The 22,688-nt window shown below is 39.0% G+C and overlaps 1 protein-coding gene across 1 annotated transcript in view; it reads left to right on the top strand.

The window, feature by feature from the left end:
• The window catches only part of SLC12A3 (solute carrier family 12 member 3), a 564,508-nt gene that overhangs the window by 142,912 nt on the left and 398,908 nt on the right, over positions 1–22,688 (top strand). Inside the window, exon 12 of the mRNA XM_044079103.1 lies at positions 13,045–13,175. Within this exon, the coding sequence (XP_043935038.1) occupies positions 13,045–13,175 (131 nt within the window). The remainder of the gene's footprint in view (positions 1–13,044; positions 13,176–22,688) is intronic.

The raw sequence follows: 22,688 nt of genomic DNA, 5'->3' as shown, positions 1-22,688 counted from the left end.
CTGTATTTAAGCAGTGCACTTTACTATTTTCATTAACCATACACTTTATAGATTCAGTGCCAACTTTACCCACCCCCCCAAGGGACCAGTCACAATACTAGTAGATTACCAGGCACCCAGTATTACCCAGTATTGCCTTCATCCACAGCTCTGGTGACTGACTCAAAGACATCGACCAGGTTGAGCAAGCATGATCTACCCTTCACAAAACCAAACAGTGTGGAATCCAGAGTTTGGAGATTTCCTATATCCTTGTTTATTAGGTCAATAATGATGCACTCCATAGCTTTGCATATCAGACCCATCAGGCTAATGGGCTGATAGTTCCCAGGGTCTGTAGTTGCTTCTCCTTTGTGGAGAGGGATGACTGTAGCAGTGCGCCATTCGGTAGGGATAAAGCCTGAGGTGAGGCTGTGACTGACCAGGGCACATAGGTGAGGTGCCAGTTCACTCTGTAGTTCATGTAGAACACAGCCAGGGATATTGTCAGGTCCCATAGAATCTGTATTCTTGGCTTTGGACAGTGCTGTTTTAACCTGTGCAGCAGTAATACTGGGTGCCTGGCAATCTACTGGTATTGTGATTGGTCCTTTGGTGGGGGAGAGAGGTGTAAAGTTGGCACTGAATCTGTCAGCCAGTATAGTGGCAGTATCTGTTGGCTTGGTATAGGAGGTGCCATTGTGCAATAGCTCCGAGCAAATATGGGTATTGCCATGGAGATTCTTTACATATCTATAGAAGGCCTTGTGGTTGTCTTTACTATATGCTGCAATTCTGTTTTCATAGCTAGCTTTAGAGGATTTGACGAGGCATCTCAACTTTTTGTTGAGGCTGATAACTGAGTTTTTCCATTCTTGGGACTTCACCTTATTCTGCCTCAGTTTTTCCTTCTGTTGTAGAGTTTGTTTATGCCAGGGGACCACCAGTTTGGCTTCCTTTTTTTGGAGGAGAGCATCTTGGTTCTATTGGGTATGGCGAGATGCATTTTTGTACATGTTCCTACAGGGCATTAGTGTATGATTCGGTGGTCATGCAGCTGCTCTCCAATTGCATGGTTGCCATGAAGTTAGCCACCTCTGTTTTTAGGAGTCCAAAGTTAGCTTTGGAGAAGTTTTTCATGGTGGTTACCTTTGCGAGGGAGGTGGAGGTGGGGCTGGGAGGGATGTGGATTTCCAAGGTGAATAGTTTGTGGTCGGATCTAACCAGGAAGGAGTTGACTATTGGTATAGAGCAACGGTCGCCTTTGTTAGTAATGACCAGGTCAAGGATGTTCCTACCTCTAGTGGGGTAAGAATGAGCTGGTCCAAGGCACTGGAATTAATGAATTGCAGGAAACGCTGGGCAAGTTAATTGGTACATGAGTAGTTTTCCTCATTAATGGAGGGGTAGTTGAAGTCGCCCAATATGAGAGTGTTAGGTTGGACCCTGATATTTTCCAGGGTGCTTAGGAACATGGAGTGTGAGTCTTGGGACATGGTTGGGGACCTATAGCAGGCTATGACCTGAATCTCTGTCTTACCCAATGCTAGCTGCACCTGAAGTATCTCTGATGCGTTATGTTGGGCTATCAGCCTGGAGGTGTGTGCATCCTTTATGAATATGGAAACACTGTGGCTGAAAGGTGTGGAATGAGTTATAGCCTTGTAGTGCTGGGGTGCTTTCTGCTGCCTTGAACCAGATCTCTGTTACAGCACAAATGTCGATGTTGTCCATTTTAAGGAGTGCTTCAAGTGAGTGCATTTTGAGATTTAGACTTCTAGCGTTGAGCAGCATGACCCTCAAATTGCATTTGTTTGTAGCTGTTATGGTGGTAATTTGGTCTTTTAACACCACCTAAAAAAGGCACTATAGGGGTGGCAAGAGCCTTGGCCAGTATCCGGAAGCCCAGGGGTGACAGATGCAGGCCATCCCTGGCAAACCATCAAGGTCTGTCAATCATGTCATTCCAGGCAGACAGATACTGGATCCCCTTAGAATCACATCAGAAATTTAGCCAATTGTTGAAATCAGTCATTTTCTGCTTGTATTGTGGTATCATTCTGGTGATAGTAGGAGCCTGCTCAGGGTTAGGGTCTTACCTGCCTGGGCTACATAATCCAAGAGATCTTCCATGTCTCTTTTCATGTAGTCCAGGGAGGTACGTCTCAGGTCATTCACACCCACATACACAATGAAAGAGTCATATTTGTACCTGTTGTTGAGGAACCTGAGTGCATTGGTTATGTGGTGGATCCCGGCACTTGACAGGCAGCTGACTGTTACTTTCACCTTACACAACCCAGTGAGTGCGACATTAGTTTGCCTCACTATCGAATCACCTATGACTAGTGTGTTGGGCATGCTGTTTTGCCTTAGGGGCTTTGGTTGAGTGGCACACTGTTTAGGAGGGTTATGTGTCTCATGATTAGTGTTGTGTTGTGGTGGATGAGTGAGTTTCTGCCTTGGAGGTCTCTGCTGTTTGGGTAGATTTGTATTGAGATCCTCCACGAAGGTGGGTGTGTGGTTTGTGTTTTTATGTGAAGGCAGTGCTAGTGTGTGTTCTGGAGGGCTATGTGTGCCATGTGGTGTGGTGCAAGGGTTTACCTTCTCCTCCTGACCAGCTAATCTGGTCTTTGCTGGAGAGTGCGTATCTTCATATTTGGCTATATAAGTGCATCTCTCGCAAGTCTGAGTATTGTGAGGTAAGAGGAGAGGGTTATTAATGTACATGAGGCAGTTGCTACTTTGCCTCAAGATGCCCAAATTTACCAGGTTAACAGGTGAAAGCAGAGAGAACTGACCTGTAGACATGCCTGCAGGGGTGGGCATTAATAATAAGTACTGGAGTTTCCTTGTAGAACATTTAGTGCTGGTAGCACTTTTGCATGCTACAATAATTGCTACAAGAAGTCTGGTAAAGTGCTAGACTAATAAGCTAGTAAAAGTGCAGGAGAGGAGAGAACTAGCAGATCTCAGAAGCTTACAAACAGTCCAGGATACAGCAAATCTGTATCTGGACTAGACTAGTTACAGAAAAGGCAGGAAACAGTTTTTTTTGTTAGTAGAAAGTGAAGAGACACAAGATAATGAGATAATTCAATATTCAGACGTTAAAGGGGTGGGCCTTTGCTAAGTCAGCTATAAACAGTGGAATGAGCTGATGTAATGTGACTGGGGGGAGTGTCCAGTATCATCTTTATACCAGAGGCTGGTAACTCAAAGCCACCAAGACTTAAGACCACCACAAGAACTGGGCAGATAGGTGGGAAAAAACAGCGGTACAGATTACAGAGATATGTATTAAATGAGAAGTGCAAAGGACAATTGAAAATAAACACGTATCTTTTCCCAATATCACAGCAGGCAGTAGGTCAGTCTCTCTGCAGCTTAGAACAGCTTCAGCAAACAATATAGAACTTGGAAATGGTTATGTGAATCTAAACTTCAATGGGATGTGTCAATTTTAAGAAACAAATAGGAAAACTGGCTTAGCTTAGAAATGGCCTACAAGGGCAGTTCGCCTAGTACTAACCTTTTCACCTATGAACCTATAAAAAGCTTCCATTTTTGGAGGGCTATGGATGATCTAGATATTGCAGGAAATGGATCATCTCATTGTGAGCATCATCCTCAGGTGTGGAATACGAGTGCTGGCCAGGCTCAGGTTTTAGGACTGCATTTTGATTTTTTACCAATACACATTTTGTTATGTGAGACATAACTGTTACCCTTTGCTGGGCTGTCTTTACCTGAAGTCTGTATGCTAAATCATGCAATGCCTTGTAAGAGGCATCTTGAGAATTCCATCACAGTTTCTGCAATTGTATTTCTGATTTATGCTATGACTGCTCTACCTTTGATGTCTGAGTTCCCTGCATTTCTTTAATATCTACCAATTTCCTGTTGATGCTGGTTTATTAACAGTTATAAGCAGTTCTGCTTTTGTCTGGTTTCCTGGCTAAGATACTGAGCATGATTGCCTTTTAATACAACTAAAATAATTGAAAGTGCTGCCATATCCATGTCAATAATTTCTCATCTAGACTAAGTAGCTTACTATAAAAGTTATTTAGATTGCACAGATTTAAAGGCCATAGCCCTGAGGGGCAGTTTTTAGAAGCAGTGGGGGGTGATCTGTCAACAAGGACAGACAGATGCCATTGGCCTACATCTATCATCAGGTAATTAACACAAGAAAGCTGACTGGGGATCCTTGTGTCTTTGGATCTAATTACATGATTTATCACTTATCTGGGTAGTGGTTGTTTTTCTGGATGGTGTCCTTATTTTAACTCAAGCTGATGCAGGCCCTTTCCTATCCACAGAACCAATCTAAACATATCAGCATGTAACAAGGAGCATAACCAGTCTGAACATAGCATGTAACAAGGAGCATAGCAATAACCTGAAGGGCATAAACAAAAAGTTGAGACAAGGGAATCCCACATCTAGGTCCTCTTCATCCACTGTTGAGTACATTACTAACCTTTGATTGAAGTGTGTTACAACATCCTCAATATTAGAGTATGACTAAGAATCATTAGACTTCTCCCTGGAGCTCCAAAGCCTTTCCTACATTTATCTGATCAATGCACATGGTGCAGAGAGGACTCTATGGCTCTGTTGTGCATAAAGGTGAAATGCAGCTACTAAAACCTCCTTATAGGACACTGTTGGGTCCCTATTACATCATCAGAAATTCAGTTCAGCGAATGGCACTTACATCGCACATGCCATTCATCAAACTGTTCAAAATGAGATCACGGCACAGTGAAGATCGAAAGATTTGCCCTTTTCTCATTGTAGTGCAATCTCAGAGTTGGTATATATAATTAGTGGGGGGGTGGGGTGCAGCCCCCCCGCAAGAGTGGAATTCGATGAACGGCATGTTCGATGTAAGTGTTGTTTGCTGAACTGAATTTTTAATGATGTAGTATAGACCCCACACTGTTTACCTTATTACATCCGTATGTAACATGCTGCAATGGAATGCTGCTCACCTACTTCACTGGATGGTTGCACACCCTGTCTAAACAAATAAGAAAAATTGCCTCTTTGTGAAGTCAACAGTTGTACACTAAATGTGCATCAACTTTACAGTGCTCTCTCAGATTGATCCCCTGCATGTTGCTTGGGAACCACCAAACTGCATTCATGTTTTCTATTGTTTTCATCTCTGAGCTACATATTTTTATATTAAGAGAGAAGACTCTGATCCATACACATATACACAATAAAAAAGAAAGAAACCCACCCAGATACTGGTAGAATAAAGCAACGATGTCATCACTGCAAAACCAGAGGGGATGGATCAGTGGATTTAGTGAACAAAAGTCAGGATTCCCATTCAACCTCACTAGGACTGCTTGTGAATTACATCCTCCCCCAGCCCCTTCTATGCTTCATCACTACTGCTCATTGTAAAAATATGGAAACATTTAATTTTTGCCACACTATGGTCCACTTTCCTTGGTCTGTTTATTGCTATCACTGTATGTGGAAGAAGCTTTCAGTCAGACAAGTCCATTAAATCAGGGTTTCTTCAGTGCAAGAATTTAGTCAGGCTGTTCAAAGGATGTGTTCATCATCTTACAGAAGGGAAGCTATTTCCATGTCGTCAATGCTTACAATCTGTCCCCAACTTGTATGTTCTCTAGTGCCCCATCTGGATTGGTGGACAACTTTGGATCATCCTTTGCCAAAATTCTAAAGAGAATATAATAGCACTTGCTATATTTCATAGACTTTTTCTTTGAGACCAACACTATTAGCAAGGGCTTTTTTTCTGATCTCAGAAAAACCTGGAGTAATTGTTACCAACATTACTGCAAACAATATTATATAGGAGAGGTCCTGATGACCACTTATTCCTTCTTTTCACACAATAAATATTTTTGCAGTGTCGGTGGTGCAACAGGTAATACACTTGCTTTTGGTGTAGAAGACTGTGGGTTCATTTCCCACACCAGGCAGATCAAATGCTGACAATGCAGTACCAAATTAGGGGATGCTGCACTCCTGAGTCTGCTGTCTTTCAGATAAGATGTTAAACTGAGGCCTCATCTGCTTGAGCTGGTGATAGCAAAGATGAATGTAAAAGATCCCATGGCACCTATTGAAAAGAGTAGGGGTCCTTTATTTATATACAAAAAGAACTCATATTTACAAATATTTGCAAATATAAATATACAAATCTATTTATACATATTCATATTCATAATTTCCTTTACAATCATACTAAATTTTCATCCCTATTAGATCCCACTGCTTTTTCCATAACTGCCATCTGATTTTACATAATATTGTTGCTAAAATCCATTTACCATTAAACATAATTTAATTTATTCTTTCATTCCATATAGCCCATATGACATAAAATACATTTTTATGTATTCTTTTTAACATATTCTTTACTTCCATTCTTATTATACCCATATTTAATCATTTGCATGTTTATTTTATCCACTTCTTTTATATCTTCGAAAAAATTTTCTTTATGTAATTTCCCCCATAATTTTTTTAGTGTTTTACATTTTAAAAACATGTTCCCTAGTTTCTTCTTCTTGACAATATAAACATACCCTATAACTTTTCTTTTTATATGGCATATTTCCTTTTACTGGCAATTTATCTATTACCAGTCTCTACAAAAATCTTGACATTCTCCTGTTTGATTACACCATTGGATTTTTATTTTTATAGCTTTAAGTTTTTCATCTGTTAGATTTTCCCATGGTTTTACATAGTAATGTTTTATCATTACATTCTTATAACACACTTTTTTAAATCTTTTTCTATATCATCAGATTTTATATTTCACAAAAATATTTTTTCTTGGCAAAATTTTATTTCTTCATTTATACACTCTTTTATCTTTTACCCTTTTTACCATACCCCAAACATGTATGTATGTGTCTTTTGGCTTATCCCGGTTAGGGATCGCCACAGTGGAACTCCGGTCCGCTAATGTTTGGTAGAGGATTTTATGTGCCGAGTTACTAGCCCTGATGCACAATCTTCAACGAAGGCACACCCATTCACATATGCCTCCACACAGAAGACGCTCTAGCTGAGAATCGAATGGGACAACGTCTTGCTGTGAGGTGACAATGCTACCGCAGCACATGTATCATACTTATAATTATATAATTTTACTACTAATCTCTCATCTATTTCATTTTTCCACTTTAATACTTTGTACAAATTTAATGCAGCAGTATATACTACTGAGTTAATTAACCACAAACCTCTTTCCTCTTTATTTACATACAAAACTCCTCTTTTTACTGGGTTTAATCTAGAATTCCAATTTAAATGAAAAAATGATCTGCAACAATTCCTTTTCAGATACTGGTGGCAACATAAATGCACTTGCTAAAGTATGCTATTTTCCTATTCTTACTAAATTTATCAAATAAGCCTTTTTCTGAATGATAATTTTTATGTTCTCCAGAAAAGACAGGTTTGTTTTATTTCTTCTTTTATTTTTCCCATTGAATTCTACTTACATATTTATTTCCAAATTGTATACTTAACACAGCAATTTCATTCATTGTAAAATATATACCCCTGTCTGAACTATTTTCTTTACTTAAAACCATCCCTATCACCCATAGACACTCATTTATGCAGATTATTATTTCCTTTATTCAAATGTTATTTTCAGTTATTATGATGTCATCTGTATGTATTAACAGAAATGGAATTCTTAACCCTTCAGGTGTTATACATCCTGGATCCTTTATTTTGTAATTTATTTCACATGCTATCACATTCATAACTGAAGGAGTATACATCTCATTGGACATCTCTGTCTTACACTATTCTTCATGTGTACCTCTTGGCTTAAGCAGCCATTTACAACTATTTTTATTTTATTATTACCTTCATTTAACCATTCATTCAAAATCTTTAAAAATATTTTTTTGTCAGTTCCTTAAATTTTTATACATTTCATACCATATTCTACCTGGTCCTCAGCCAAATCTATATTTACTTGTCCTAACACTTTATCTAGCTCATTTAAAGAACTCTTCTTTTCCAACTCTTCATTGTCTTTTTCTATTAACTTTTTTACTTTCCATGCTTTTTTCACTACCTTCTTTTTACTTTACATTTCTTGTACATATTGTACTACACTATTCATAATCTTTTCCTGAGTTCTTTCTATTTATCCTTTTACATTTTGTATTTCTCTCATTATATCTTCATTTATTAATCTGCTTAAGTAACTCAATGCTTCTTTTTCCTTGTAAAATATCTTTGCTTATATAACAATTCTTATATGAAAGAAACAAAAAATATATAAAATTCTTTAAACAACAATAAATAAATAAATAAATGTAAATTATTTTTCTTTTTCAAACTACATTCTGTCATGTTCTAAATCTTCCAATGCATCATTGTATGTTCTTTTATATTTTTTCTCTGCTTTTCTCACATCATATTGCCACTATAAAAAATATATTTTTATATTTTTCCTTAAATAAGAACCGCCATTCAGACCACATTTTATAAAATGTTCTTAGTAATATGATATTTCCTTAACTGTATTACTAGTCTCTTTCCTTTTTCATTCCATGCTTTCTCATTTATCCTTTTTATTCCTTTGTCTATTTTTATATATTCCTTGTTTTCCTTTATCTCTAGCCATATTGCAAGACGATCAGAAAATCCTGATTCAACTACCTCCCCTTTTCCTATAACTATACAGTCTGATACTATAAAATAAACTTTCAGTTCTAAACATACCCCTTTTGTAAGTCCATGAATTTCTGTCCCAAAGTTTTAACTTACCACATTTTATAACATCTAACATTTTCTTGTATCCTTTTCTTTCTTTTTATATTTGCCTCTTAAATCACAATTAAAGTCTCCTGTTATTATAATATTCATATTTATTACTACATAGTTTAAAATTTGATGAAATAAGCTTTCCCTTTCTTTACAGTTAGTATAAGCATATCATGTTATAATTCTATATACTAGTTCTTTTCCATTTTAAATCTAAAATGGTTAATCTCCCCATTTTTGCTAAAGTTGCATGTAATATGTTTACTGTATTTATACAGAATACAGCTTTTCCAGAACATCTCTCATTTCCCAAATTCTAGATCATCTTTCCTCCCCTTAGTTTCTCTGTTTGTAATCTTTCATTTGTTAAAAATGTTGTCTTCTAATATAATTACATCTGTATCACATGTATTACAACACTCCAAAATCCATAGTCTTGTAATTATATTCTTATTATTATTCACATTTACATAAAGCACTCAAAAAATGTCATTTTCCCTTTTACTTAGATTCATGGTTTCAGACAGGCATAGCTAATTATTAAGCTAACTTTCTTAGTAGGCCATTATAAGCCTAGCCAGTTTCTCTCCTGAAAGTGAAAATCAAGCCCTGTACATAGTGTCTGTGAGTCAAACACCTTAGCCATTATACCAACTCCCAGTTATTAGGTTCATACGTTCATAGGTAGGTACTAGGCTATCTGCCCGAAGGCATTTATAAGCCTAGCCGGAATGTGTTGGCTTTCGACGCCCCCTTAGATTAGTTCCCTGTGCCTCTGTCCAGCAGAGCCATTGAAGTGATCCCTGGGGTAAACTTTCTGTTTCCCATACACTCGTCAAGGTTTCTCTTGAAGAGGGTTAGTGAGGAGCTCTGCCTAATGTAGATTGGAATCTTGTTCCAGAGCATGGGAAGTCTCTGGGACAGGAATCTAGCCCTCCAGCATGTCCTATTTATTGTTGTGGTGAGGTTTAGATCCCTGGAGCGTGTGGCTCGAGGGGATATAGTTTTGTTTAGGTGGAGCATGTCCATCATTTCTGGGTTGGGCATATATTAACTTATATATTCTTCTTCATCCATTCCCTTTATTTGTTTTCTTTTGTACTTATCTCTTTACATTTTCTTTTTCTGTCTTTTACACTTTTACCAATATATTTTTCTTTTATTACTTTTCAGTGTATGTCTTCTTTATCACTTAGTTTAGAACCTTCTTCTATGTCCACTTTATTAATTTTTCTCTCAACTATTTTCTCTTCTATTTCTACTACTTCTAAAATGACTTTTCTTTGTTCATTACCTTTTTGTTTTTCCTTACTTTTATTTTCATTTTTGTAATCCATCCATAAATGTCTAATTTTGTTACATTTATAACATTTCAATTCACATTTTTGGATAATGTCCCATTTTCCCACAAATATAGCCATTTATTTTGTCAAAATTACTTAACTGTCCCTTTTCACACATACACACACACACACACACACACACACACACACACACACACACACACACACACACACACACACACACACACACACATGCACACATTTTTTTCTCTTTCTGTTTTTAACACAATATTACAATCCAATCCACCAGTCCATAAACCTCTTTTGCCACAAACTTTTGCAATGTCCAGTACTTCTTTACATAAAAAATATCCTTTCAAAGTCTCTCTTTCCACCTCTGTTTGAAAGTGTACATGAAATTTATATTTTGTTTCCCTGTTAAATGCTTTTATCACATAAAACATCCATGGGTTACAGTCTTTCTTTTTTCATATTCTCCAAGAAACGTTTCCATTGAAAAACAGTCACAGATATAATGTCACAAAATGTTTCCTTGTTAATAAGAATAAATGTTCTTACCTCGTGCTTTTACACCCAAAGGAGCCAATAAATTTTCTCACACTTCATACCTGACGGCTTCTTTGTCTTCTTTACTTTTGGTCCTTACCACATACTTCCATTTTTCATTTTCTTCTGTCTTGTTTTCTGCTACTCCTTTTTTGCTTTCTTTTACTTTCTCCTCATACATTTATTTTTTCTTTTCCGTCTCTCTACTATTCTTCAGGATTATCTCTGCATCCTTCTTTTGTATTGTATCCATAATGCCCCCCTAGGAAACATATCCTTCATTTTCTGGCTCACTCTGCATCACAATTTCTTTAAGTAAATCATCCTGCAATCCTCCCAACTGAAGGGCTGTAATCATATATCCATGATTTGCAAACTCATCTCCATTAAACAGATTTCTTTGAAACATCTCCTCAGAATTCTGCACACATTCTGCAGTCCTGATATCTGCTTTCTCCTCCAGCACCACTCCATTATCTCCTTCTCTCTCTCTATCTACCTCCTTGTTTCTCCAGGCCACCTCTGCACCTGGAATAGAAACAGGAGTTCCTCCTACAAAATGAGTCCCATTCACAACAATGATGAGTAGGGGATGTTCCCCAATGCACAGGCCAGATTTTTCCTATTAGTATAAATACCACCACTGGTCTCCCTGAAAAGAGTCTACTAGCCTAGTGAGACTAACTTGGTCAATAAAGCATAAATAAATAAATACCTACTTTTTATTATTATACCTGAAAGCCACTTGATTATGATTGTACAGCTGGACAAAAAGTGAACTGAGGTTTGGTGAGCTGAAGCCTCTGTGCAGTAATGGCAGCTTAGAAGGAATTGCTTGGTATTCCAAATAATTTTAAGTTGGATCTACTGCCTTTATTCCCAGCATGGCTGACATTATGTAGTTTTAATTGTTTAATATTTAGTTCAATGTCTGATGCCATGGCTTCCAATTTGTCAGTGTTTTTATTGTGAGCTTGTAAATTTCTTTTTCCTGATTAAAAGAAGTCTTGCTAAATTCCTGTATCGCTCTCATTAATTCCACATTTCTGGAGTGGGATCCTTTTCTTGTGTATCTTGTAATACTGCAGCCATCACACATACTTTGGCCTTGGTGAGCATACATGTGTGTTCCTTACAATACTTCTTCAAAAATTATACAGATTTATTATTTAGGCACTGCTTTGACTCACTGGGCCATCGAAAAACTTCCAGGTAGATGTCTGAAAGTGATACGAATACATATGAATTAATATGATAAAAAATACTTCTAAAAATGCTGAGGGTTCTTGCAAAATTTCTTTTATTAGCTGTGTACCATCCAGGAAATCACCCTGATATATAGTTTTAATATTAAAAAAAATCCTTGTAGTAAGGAAGCCAAGAAAAGGGACTTATACTGTGGCACACATTAAATAGAGACTATTTCATTTACATAAGGTTCCCAGAAAGTTATATGACTTTGCGAAATTTTTGTTGTTGCATACCATAAGTCTGTGTTACAACTGACAAAAATTTTGTCTGAGATATCATTTAGGAAAACCACTGTTTTGTATGTTGACAATAGCTTAACATAGAAATGAGTAAAAAAACTACTGTTGGTCTGTGGGATTGATTAATGTTTGTGGTTTCGAAGGAAGTTGTTTGACAGAACAGTAAGTGGGTGTATGTTACTATTCCCACTGAAAGCCACAAACTGAGAATATTTAGGGGTGCTGTATGACATAACTGTCCTTAGCTGACTTTTGGCTGTGGAGGTGAGGAGAGTGGTCTGAGCTATGGGAAAGCTGGTTTGTGTTTTGGCTTGCAAATGAGCAGATAGTTTAGGGAGGCATTGCTTGTGTTGATAGGAGGTGCTAAATGGTCATGACTGATTTACTCAGTGTGTACATGGGTTGGTCCAGCTGCCATAATTTGCTAGTCCATTAGAATTTGACTTTATGTACAGGACAGTCATGTAGAAAGCCACATGTGGTTAAGCCATTCTTGATTTTGTTTTCAGCAATACTGGATGTCAGCTGTCTCTTCCCAAGTTTATATATATATATATATATATATATATATATATATATATATATATATATATATGTCGAGAGAGAGAGAACCTCAATCTGGAGCCAAAATCTATATGAACTTTCAAGTGGAATCCAATAGTTCTGCAATGAAATGTGATCTCTTTCTGTGACATTCACATTAATGAAAGATAAGCTGTTTTTCACTCTTTATATATTACTGGCCCATCCTCATTTTCAGCAACCTTCAAATTAATCAGTAAAATTACTAAATATTGTCAGTCTGTAGCACATACAGCATTTTACACTTCTCACTCTCTAGTATATTGTCATACCTAATCATGATGATGAGAAATACATTAGCACTGTATTTTGCTTATAAAACAACTCACTCCATTGTTTTCTTTTTCCAGCTGATATTTTTGCTGAAAACTTTGTTCCAAAATGGCGTGGGGCTGATGGCTCCTTCTTTGGGATGTTTTCCATTTTCTTCCCATCAGCAACTGGCATTTTGGCTGGTGCCAATATTTCAGGTGACTTAAAGGTATACTCTGGTTTTAATTAAATGATTTTTAACTAATGTATACACTATGAATGAAAATGAATAGCAAATTTAGAGCACTTGATAAAAAAGCTTTAGTAGGCCTGTTTTCAAAATATGGTAAGTACAAAAAAAAATACTGACCACAGTTTTGTCCATTAGAAGAGAAAAAACTGATGTACAGCGTAGGGCAGACAGCCAAAAAAAAACACCCAGACAAATATGCCGTAACAAAATAATTAAAGTTTTGTGTATTTTTGAAATCATGATGGGTGATGTTTACCATAAATAGGATCATAGGATGATAGGGAGTTACTAGGCTATTGGCCCTGAAGCCCTTACAGGCCTAGCCAAGAATTTGGCCCATGTTCCTACAAGTCAGCACCCTATACCACTGTCCAGCAGGAACACAGGTGAAATCCCAAGGGTGTATTTTCTGTTCCCCATCCAGTTATCCAAGTTGAGCTTAATAAGGTTTAATGAGGTACTCTGCTTTACGTGGAGAGGGAGTCTAGTCCACAAAAGGGAGTCTCTAGGATACAAATCTGTCTTGGCCAACAAGTCCTATTGATGTCACAGATCAGGCTGAGGTCACACTTGTGGGTTACTTGAGTGGAGCCTGACTTGTGGATATGCAGCAGTCCTATCAGGGTGGGGTCTGAAATTGCTTTGTATGCCGGACAGAGGTCACTTCTGAGGAGTCTGTAGGAGACTGAGTAGAGGGACAGGGCTTTTAGCCTATCTGTGTAGGGTAGATGTTTGAGGCCCTGGATTCTATGGGTGAGGAACCTCTGTGGTCTCTCCAGCTGCTGCATGTGCTTTGTGAGGTACATGCCAAAAGGGGCATTGTACTCTATAATGGGTCTTATAAGGGAAGAATACTGGGATATTATGGCCACCTTGTCCCTGGATAAGATACCCTTACTAATGAGGTGGGCCATGTAGAAAGCTTTCCATACAATGGAGGCAATATGGTGGTCAAAACTCAGTTTGCTATCAACCTGGGTGCCCAAGTCCCTCATGACTGATTGCGTACTTAGTGCCTTATTATCAATGTGATAATTTGTGGGGACATTACTCTCCCCAAAAGGGAAGCTGATGCATATTTTGGCATTCAGTTTGAGAACTTGTTTCTGGCACCAGTCATTTGTTTGGGTGAGACCCTCTTGGAGGATGTCCACATCATTAGGGGAATTGATGACAGCACCCAGCTTGCAGTCATCTGTAAACTTGGTCAGCCATAGCTCACAGATTTTGCCTGCACCTCTGAGAGGTATATCCCAAACAGCAGAGGCCCCAAGACCAATCCCTGGGGTACACTGCTTGTTACACTTGAGGTGGCTTCCCCTATTTTGACTAGGTGAGTTCTATCAGTGAGCCAGTTTGCCACCCATCTGATAACATATGGATTGATGCCTAGTTGAGAGAGTTTATCTATTATACCTGAACCTGAGTGGGGAATAGTATCAAAGGCTTTGGCCAGGTCAAGGTAGGCGGTGTGCAACATCTTCCCTTTGTTTATGTCTTTGGTGACTGTCTCAAAGAAGTCAACCAAATTTAACAGGCATGACCTCCCTTTGACAAAACCAAACTGTGTGGGATCAAGTGTCTGGAAGTTGCCAATGTCCTTGTTAATGAGGTCCATGATAATCCCCCCCATTGCCTTGCAGATCAGGCTAGTTAAGCTGATGGGTCTATAATTTTCTGGATCGGTGGATGCTCCACCTTTGTGCAAAGGGATGACAGTAGCTGTCCTCCGCTCAGCTGGGAAGAAACTCGTACTCAGGCTTTGGTTGAATAGAGTGTCTAATGGTGCTGCACGTTCCTGCCTGAGTTCATGTAGGATGCAGCCTGGGATGTTATCGGGTCCCATGGGGGCTGTATTTTTTGCCTTTGACAGGACAGTGATGAGTTGCTCCCTAGAGATAAGGGGAGGGGGCAGGTACTGGGGATTTCTTGTTTTACTGATGGGGGTGACAGGGGAGTGAAGTTTTCACTGAACCTGTCTGCCAGCAGGTTGGCTATATCTACAGCATGATAATGTATAAATAATACTGTCTGCATACTTCATATGTATTTTATGTCTTATGGTTTAGTTCCATTTGGGAATAGACCTGCTGTCTTAAGATATTTTGTCAAATGTGCTTAGGAAGGATAAGTCTAACATGTTCAACAGTTACATATTTTAGTGTTTTTTCAAATAATTTTAGTGTTAAATTAGTGTCAGTTTATTTTTCTTCAAGTAAAATTATTGATCTTTTTTAACTTTTGGATGGTAACATAACCATTTGGGGAGCCTGGAGACTGAATATAGTAAACGTAAATGTCAAAAGCCAATATAGTAAACATAAATGTCAAAAGCAAAAAGACTTTTGACAGAAAACTGTCTTTTTGCTGTTCACCTCCCCAAAAAAAAAAATAAAAATAAAAAAGTGATAACTTTAGAATCAGTCATTAAAAGATAAAATAGATTAGTCTAATTCATAGGTTGGTACTAGGCTATTGCCCCTAGGGCCTATACAAGCCTAGCCATAATAATTCCCTGTTTTTCTTTCAGAATATTACTTCCTTGAACCCCTGTCTAGCAGAGCGACTGATGTGATTGCCGGGGTAAATTTCCTATCTCCCATCCAATCGTCGAGGTTCTTTTTGAAGAGGGCCAAGGAGGCGCTCTGCTTGACATGTATGGGCAGTCTATTCCAGAGTATGGGTATTTTCTAGGTCAGGAACCTATCACTTCAGCATGTCTTGTTCACTGTGATGACAAGGTTTAGATCCCTGGAGTGTGTGGCTCTGATGGATTGTGATTTCTTTAAGTGTAGCATGTCCAACAGCTCTAGGTTTGACATGGCCTTGTATGTTAAGCAGAGATTGCTTCTGAGTAGACGATATGCGACAAAGTATAGCTGGAGTTTTTTTAGTCGGTCAGCATGGGGTATCTGCTTTAGACCTGTGATTCTTTTAGTGAGATATTTCTGTGGCCTTTCCAGTTGCTGCAGATGTCTTGTGAGGTACATACCAAATGAGGCATTGTATTCAATGATGGTTCTAAACGAGGGATGAGTACAGTGGGACAATAACCTCGTTTTTTTCTGGATGAAAAGCCCTTAGTGACGAGGTGTGCCACATAGAAGGATTTCCTAATTGTTGTGGCGACATGGTTCTCGAAGATGAGACCACTGTCCACCTGTGTTCCCAGGTCTCTTATCATACATTCGGTGTTTAGTGTGCTGCCACCTATGTGGTAATTCATGGGTACATGTTTTTTCCCAAAGGGGATAACTATACACTTCTTGGCATTGAGCTTGAGCCCATGGCTCTGGCACCAAGCATCTGTTTCTGTAAGCCCTTTTGTAGAAAATTTATGTCATTTGGGGAGTCAATAATGGCTCCCAGTTTGCAATCATCTGCAAACTTTGTTAGCCAGAGACCCTTAATGTTAGCTTGTACCTTGAAGAAGTGGATGCCAAACAAGAACGGTCCTAGAACCAAACCCTAAGGCACTCCACTTGTCACTTGTCTGGAGCTGGATTTGGAATCGACTACTTTTACAGTGTGGGTTCTGTCAGTAAGCCAGTTGACAACCCATCGAGTGACGTAGGGATTAATGCCCAGCTTTGTAAGTTTATCTATGATTCCAGAGTGGGGGATGGTGTCGAAGGCCTTGGCGTGGTCCAAATAGGCTGTATGGACCATCTTACCCTCATCCACGGCTCTGGAGACTGATTCAAAGAAGTCAGTCAGGTTCAGCAGACACGATTAGTCCTTCAAAAACCCAAACTGGGTGGGGTCCAGTGTTTGAAGGTTGTCGATATCTTTGTTTATAAGTTCCATGATAATAAGTTCCATAGACTTGCAGATCAGGCTTGTCAGACTGATGGAGCGGTAGTTCCCAGGATCCAAGGTGGATCCCCCCTTGTGGAGTGGGATGACTGCAGCTATGCGCCACTCAGTGGGTATGAAGCCTGAGGTGAGGCTATGGTTAAATATAACACTTAGGTGAGGTGCCAGCTCATATTGTAGTTCATGTAATACACAGCCTGGGATGTCATCTGGTCCCATGGTTGGTGTATTCTTAGCTTTGGAAAGTGTGGATTTTACCTGTGTGGTCATGATTACCAGAATTTAGCAATCTTTTGGTATTGAGATGGGCCCTTTAGGGGGTAAGAGGTGGGTGAAGTTGGCACTGAATCGATCTGCCAGGATATTGGCAATGTCCTTGGGATCAGTATATTTAATGCCATTCTGTTGTAGCTCAGAGCAGATTTGAGCATTGCCATTTAGATTCCTGACATAGCTGTAGAATGCCTTGTGGTTGTCTTTGGAATCTTTGGCGATTTTATTTTTGTAACTAGCTTTGGAGAATTTTATGAGGGATCTCATCTTCTTAATGAGGCTAGTAAGGGAGATTTTGCATCCTGGGATTTTCCTTTTTTCTGCAACAGTTTATTCCTTCTGTTGTATAGTTTGCTTATGGCAGGGGACCACCAGATTGGGTTCCTATTTTTGGAGGAGAACATCTTGGTTCTATTTGAGATGGCACGACTTGTACAGGGCTTCACTGTAGGATTCAGCAGTCGAACTTTTAGTTCCCAGCTGCATGGGTGCCCTGACATTTGTCACTTCTGACTTGAGTAGCATGAAGTTGGCCTTGGAGAAGTTTTTCACGGAGGTTTCCTTACTAGGGATTGGGGGTGGGATGTGGATGTCAAAGGTGATTAGCTTATGGTCAGACCTAACCAACGAGGAGGTGACCACTGGTGTGGAGCAATGATTTCCCATGTTGGTAATGACCAGGTCCAGGATATTGGTGCCCCTGGTGAGACTATGGATTAGTTGATACAGGGTGCTGGAATTTATGAATTCCACGAATTGTTGGGCATAGGTATTGGTACCTGAGTAGTTTTCCCAGTTAATGGCAGGATAGTTGAAATCACCCAGTATTAGGGTGTTTGGTTGAATCATAATATTTTCCATTATGTTTAGAAAGATGTAGTTAGCATCTTGGGGCAGGGTGGGGGATCTGTAGCAAGCTACACTTTGAATTGCAGTTTTACCTAGTGTTAGTTGCACCTGGAGAATTTCAGATGCATTGTGTTGGGCAACTAGCCTGGTGGTATGGCTATCCTTGGTGAATATGGATTCTCCTCTGCCTTTATTGTTTCAATCCTGGTTTGGTGGCCGAAAAGTGTGGCAAGAGTTGCAGCCTGGTATTGCAGGGGTAGTCTCTGGAGCCTTGAATCAGGTCGCAGTTACTGCACAGATATCGATGTTCTCCATTTTTAGGAGGGCCTTGAGAGAGTGCATTTTGAGGTTGAGACATCTAGCATTGAGTAGCATAACCTTCAGTTTTTGCAAGCTTGTATCTGGCACGGTGGTGGTTTTGTCCTTTGAGCCTTGCCTAAAAAAGGCACTATAGGGGTGGCAAGAGTTTTAGCCAGTAACCTGAATCCAGGGGTGACAGGTTCAGACCATCTCTGGCAAAGCATCGTGGTTTTTCGATCATGTCATCCCAGGCAAACAGGTACTGGATCTCCTTTGAATGACACCAGAAGCTTAGCCAGGTGTTAAAGTCAATCATTTTGTCCTTATATTGTGGTATCATTCTGGGCGAAGGCAGGATGTTACTCAGGGCTAGGATCATACCTGCCTGGGCTACATGATCCGAGAGCTCCTCCATGTCTCTTTTCATGTAATTCAGAGAATTTTTTTTCTTATTGCATGATTTCTGTGTTTATGGAGTGAGGCTCCCCCCCATCAAATTTTAATGCAACTTATTTTAGGGTATTTTATACAATTTTACAAATTTTTTATAATAGTAACTGAAACAGATTTATAGTTATCACGTTTTGACATCAATCCATTAAACCGCTTTCTGTTAAAAGCTACTTATCTTTTTAATTGACAGGCCTAAAGCCATACCTTTCAACTGTCCAGATTTGTACAGAGTATCACTATTTTTGTCTCATATTTTTGGTCTGTGCCTCATAAAATTTGTAGTTCTCTGGCAAATTACTGAGGATTGGGGTCACTAAATAATGGCAGACATTGAATTTCAGACTTCATATCCTTCAGAAAGTACTTGCTAACGCAACACTTTTATTCTAGCAACTTTTTATGTTTACAAGAGCAATATTTAAAATGTGCCCCTATTTTTGAGCCTTTGTCCCCCATTATTATTGGCTTTGTTCCAGATTTCTTATGCCAAGAGGTTGAGAGGTATCTCTAGACCTTCTTTACAGTAACAATTTGAAATGTCAGGACCCACTAGAGCGAGTCTGGAAATATGGAGACTAAATGGCCGAAAGAACTCACTAACTCTGAGATGCCATTTCTCAGAATATTCCCTTTTCTCCAAGAAATGGCAGTTTTGGAGTTGGTATATATAAGTTCATGGAGTGTTGGGGGTGCAGGAGCAATTTGCCTTCCTGCAAAAAGAAGTTTAAAGGAGAAGATCAGTTTTTTGAGATTTACTTTTCTCTGGGTTTTCAGTCTTTTTTTTTGGCTTTTTGGCAGTTGGCATTCAGAGTGTCAGCATTTCAGTAGGGAACCCTTTATCACAAACTCTTCATGCATCTGTTAAGTGTTCCTTTTAAACTAAAGCTTAGATTAGTTTGTAAGCAAATATCACCAAAATAATTGTAAATTTTGAGCAAACTAATGGAGGACTATACACATTTTTAACCTAGTTGTGGAATGTAATATAGTGCAGGGGACTAAGTATATTCTCTTCAGAACAGATTTCCAGAAGCTCCACTGATGGTCAGGTGCTGTGCGTTAGCAAACCTGAAGAGAACAAACAGAAGATATGTTGAAAACTCTCTGAAGTATTGTCATTTCTATATTTCTATACTTCCATAAGTACTAATGCCATCATTTATGTTGTAACTAAGTAAGGAGTGGGATTCTATTTGTAGCAGTTATAGCAGCTGTCTTTTGAGGGAGGATTATCCAACATAACAGATACTGTACCTGATGCATGCAGCAGCTTACTGTATTGGGATGCACACTGTAGTTTAGGAACTTTTTATAAAGGAGTGTATACACTGAATTAAACTAAATAGGGGAAATGTGTAATAAGATAAAAGAGCTTTAGAGGATAGCTTGCGTAGGATACCTTTAGTAGAGGAATCTTTATATATAAGTGGCTTGACAGCGGTACTGTTTTTATAGTGTATTCTGCATTTGCTTTTCATATCGCATTTGCTACAATAACATTTTTCAGAAGAAAACAGTCTTATTTTGACAAATGCCTCAATGGTTTTACTGCCAGCCCAGTGCGAAAGTATGTATTGTGATGTCTGGCGAATTAATTGCAGCAGTGTTTTGCATATTATTATCTCACCACTACCACAATATAGCACTAATAGATTGTTACATGAAGAGAGCAACAAAATGTATGCATCTATAGAACTGTTTTCTTAATAGAAATGACATGGAAAATTGTGAAGAGGATATTGTGAAGAAGGGTGGTAGTGTTTTCTAAAGGACAACAATCTCCATGCCAACAACAGAAATCTCTGTCAGTCAAACCTGGTTCTGTTTTATGATTAGGTTACAGATGAACTTGAGTGTAGAATACAATCAGATATGTTTTACCTGGACAAGGCTTTTGACTTGGTCACACACAGGAGGCTGCTGGGAAAACTGGAGGAGATAGAGAAGGCTGATACGAAACTGGAAGAGTTGGAGGTAGGATCAAGACTACAGAAATTAATTGCTGCATGTTTCAGTGGTATTACACATAGGGCAGTGGTGAGATTGAAAATGTCAGGAATTAGGAAAATGATTATTGGAGTACCACATGGGTTTGTCCTGGGTCCCGTACCCTGTAGTGTATTTGTCTGACACATGTCAAGGGAAAAGAGAACAGGATGACCATCTTCACTAATAACACACAGACTGGTACAGCAGTAGTGGATGGGGGGTTGCAATTTTTAGAAGCATTTGGAAAGTAGGTAGAAAAGTGTCAGCTGGTGTTCAGTACAAATGAATGCAAATGACACCACTTGGGCCACAACAATCGTAGAGTGAAGTATCAGTTAGAGAGGGTGAAGCTGATGGCAAAATAGCAGGAAAAGGATATGTGGATGATGATCACACTTGGACTGGAGCACTAGGACTAGAGTGAGAAGGTAATAGTAGCAGCAACAGCAAACAGAATGCCTGGGGTGTATACATGGCAGCACAGGGAATTCTGGGGTGTTTACTTAGGGGGCAGACTCCACAAGTAAAGAGGAAAGTTTCTAGTCTACATGGACCTGGCAGACCAGCCCTGAGTGCCGTGAGTGGTTCTGTAGCCATACAAGGAAAAAGTCACCAAACTGCTAGAAGGAATCCAGGGGAATGTCAACAGAAAGATCCATGGAAAGGAGGGATATGGCCAAAATAAATGAGAGGAGCTAAAGTTCTTCTCACATGAATTTAGAAGAAATTGGGGTGCATGATATGACTGCAGAAATTAAGTCTAAAGGATGTGCATGAGAGTATGCAGAGCTGGCAAAACGTATACCTTACAAGTTGTTAATGTCCAGATAAAGCCCGGTAAAATACAAGTCTGCTACTTCATGGTAGCATAGTAAGCTGGAGAATCTGATGAAAAAAACACAAGTGGATGCCTTTTTTTTTCTTTATGCTTACCAAACTCATTGCTGTTTAGTGAGTGTAAAACAAAAAAATAAGTGTGTGTGTGTGTGTGTGTGTGTGTGTGTGTGTGTGTGTGTGTGTGTGTGTGTGTGTGTGTGTGTGTGTGTATTTGTCTGTGTTAGAGAGAGAGAGAGAGAGAGAGACAGGGAGATTGAACGTGAGCTAGAGAGAGAGAGATCGACAGAGGATGTGCATGTCAAGTTGCAATACATATAAAAGGGATGGGGAGCTTAGGTAATCATTTGGAAAGACAGTAGATTTTGAAGTGTTTTTCATAGAAAGGGTAATATGGTAAAGATTAAGCACAGAAGTAAATGATGTAGAATTAGCAGTGTGGATGACTGTGACCTTTTTTAAAAGACAGAGGAAGGTGCCTGTAGAAAGAAATTGTTTAAAAATATGTTTGGTAGTGATAGCTGAGAAGCTATTGCAGATTTTGAGAAATTTTTGATAAAGCCTATCTGGATCATTTTGCTCCAAACAGGGAATAGTGCTGAGCATTTTATTATTGGATGAATTTACTGGGTGGACACTTTGGCTTGGCATGACAGAGTGACTGGGTCTTTATGGTAAGGGTATATACAGTAGCCATAAATAAGGTAAAATGTTTCAGCCACAGTGGCAGGAACTGTGAAGACTGTGCCACTAACCATGATGGGAGTGGGGTGTGGGGTCCCTAGACTGTCGTATGCATTAAATGAGGTCTCCCCAGATGTTCTTAGGATTTTTGAGTGCTTTGCATTTTTTTAGGAAATTTAGACTTCACTGTAGTACAAAGATGTCTGCAATCATTTCTTAGGACTAATGAAGCATAAACTGTAGTCAGCAAATGCCCTGGATTGTCTGTATTTGTTTGTGGCTTTGTCTGTT

Source organism: Protopterus annectens, chromosome 8.part0, assembly GCF_019279795.1.
Source record: "Protopterus annectens isolate FY-2018-M chromosome 8.part0, PAN1.0, whole genome shotgun sequence".
Lineage (NCBI taxonomy): Eukaryota > Metazoa > Chordata > Ceratodontiformes > Protopteridae > Protopterus > Protopterus annectens.
This window is presented reverse-complemented; position numbering and strand designations above follow the sequence as displayed.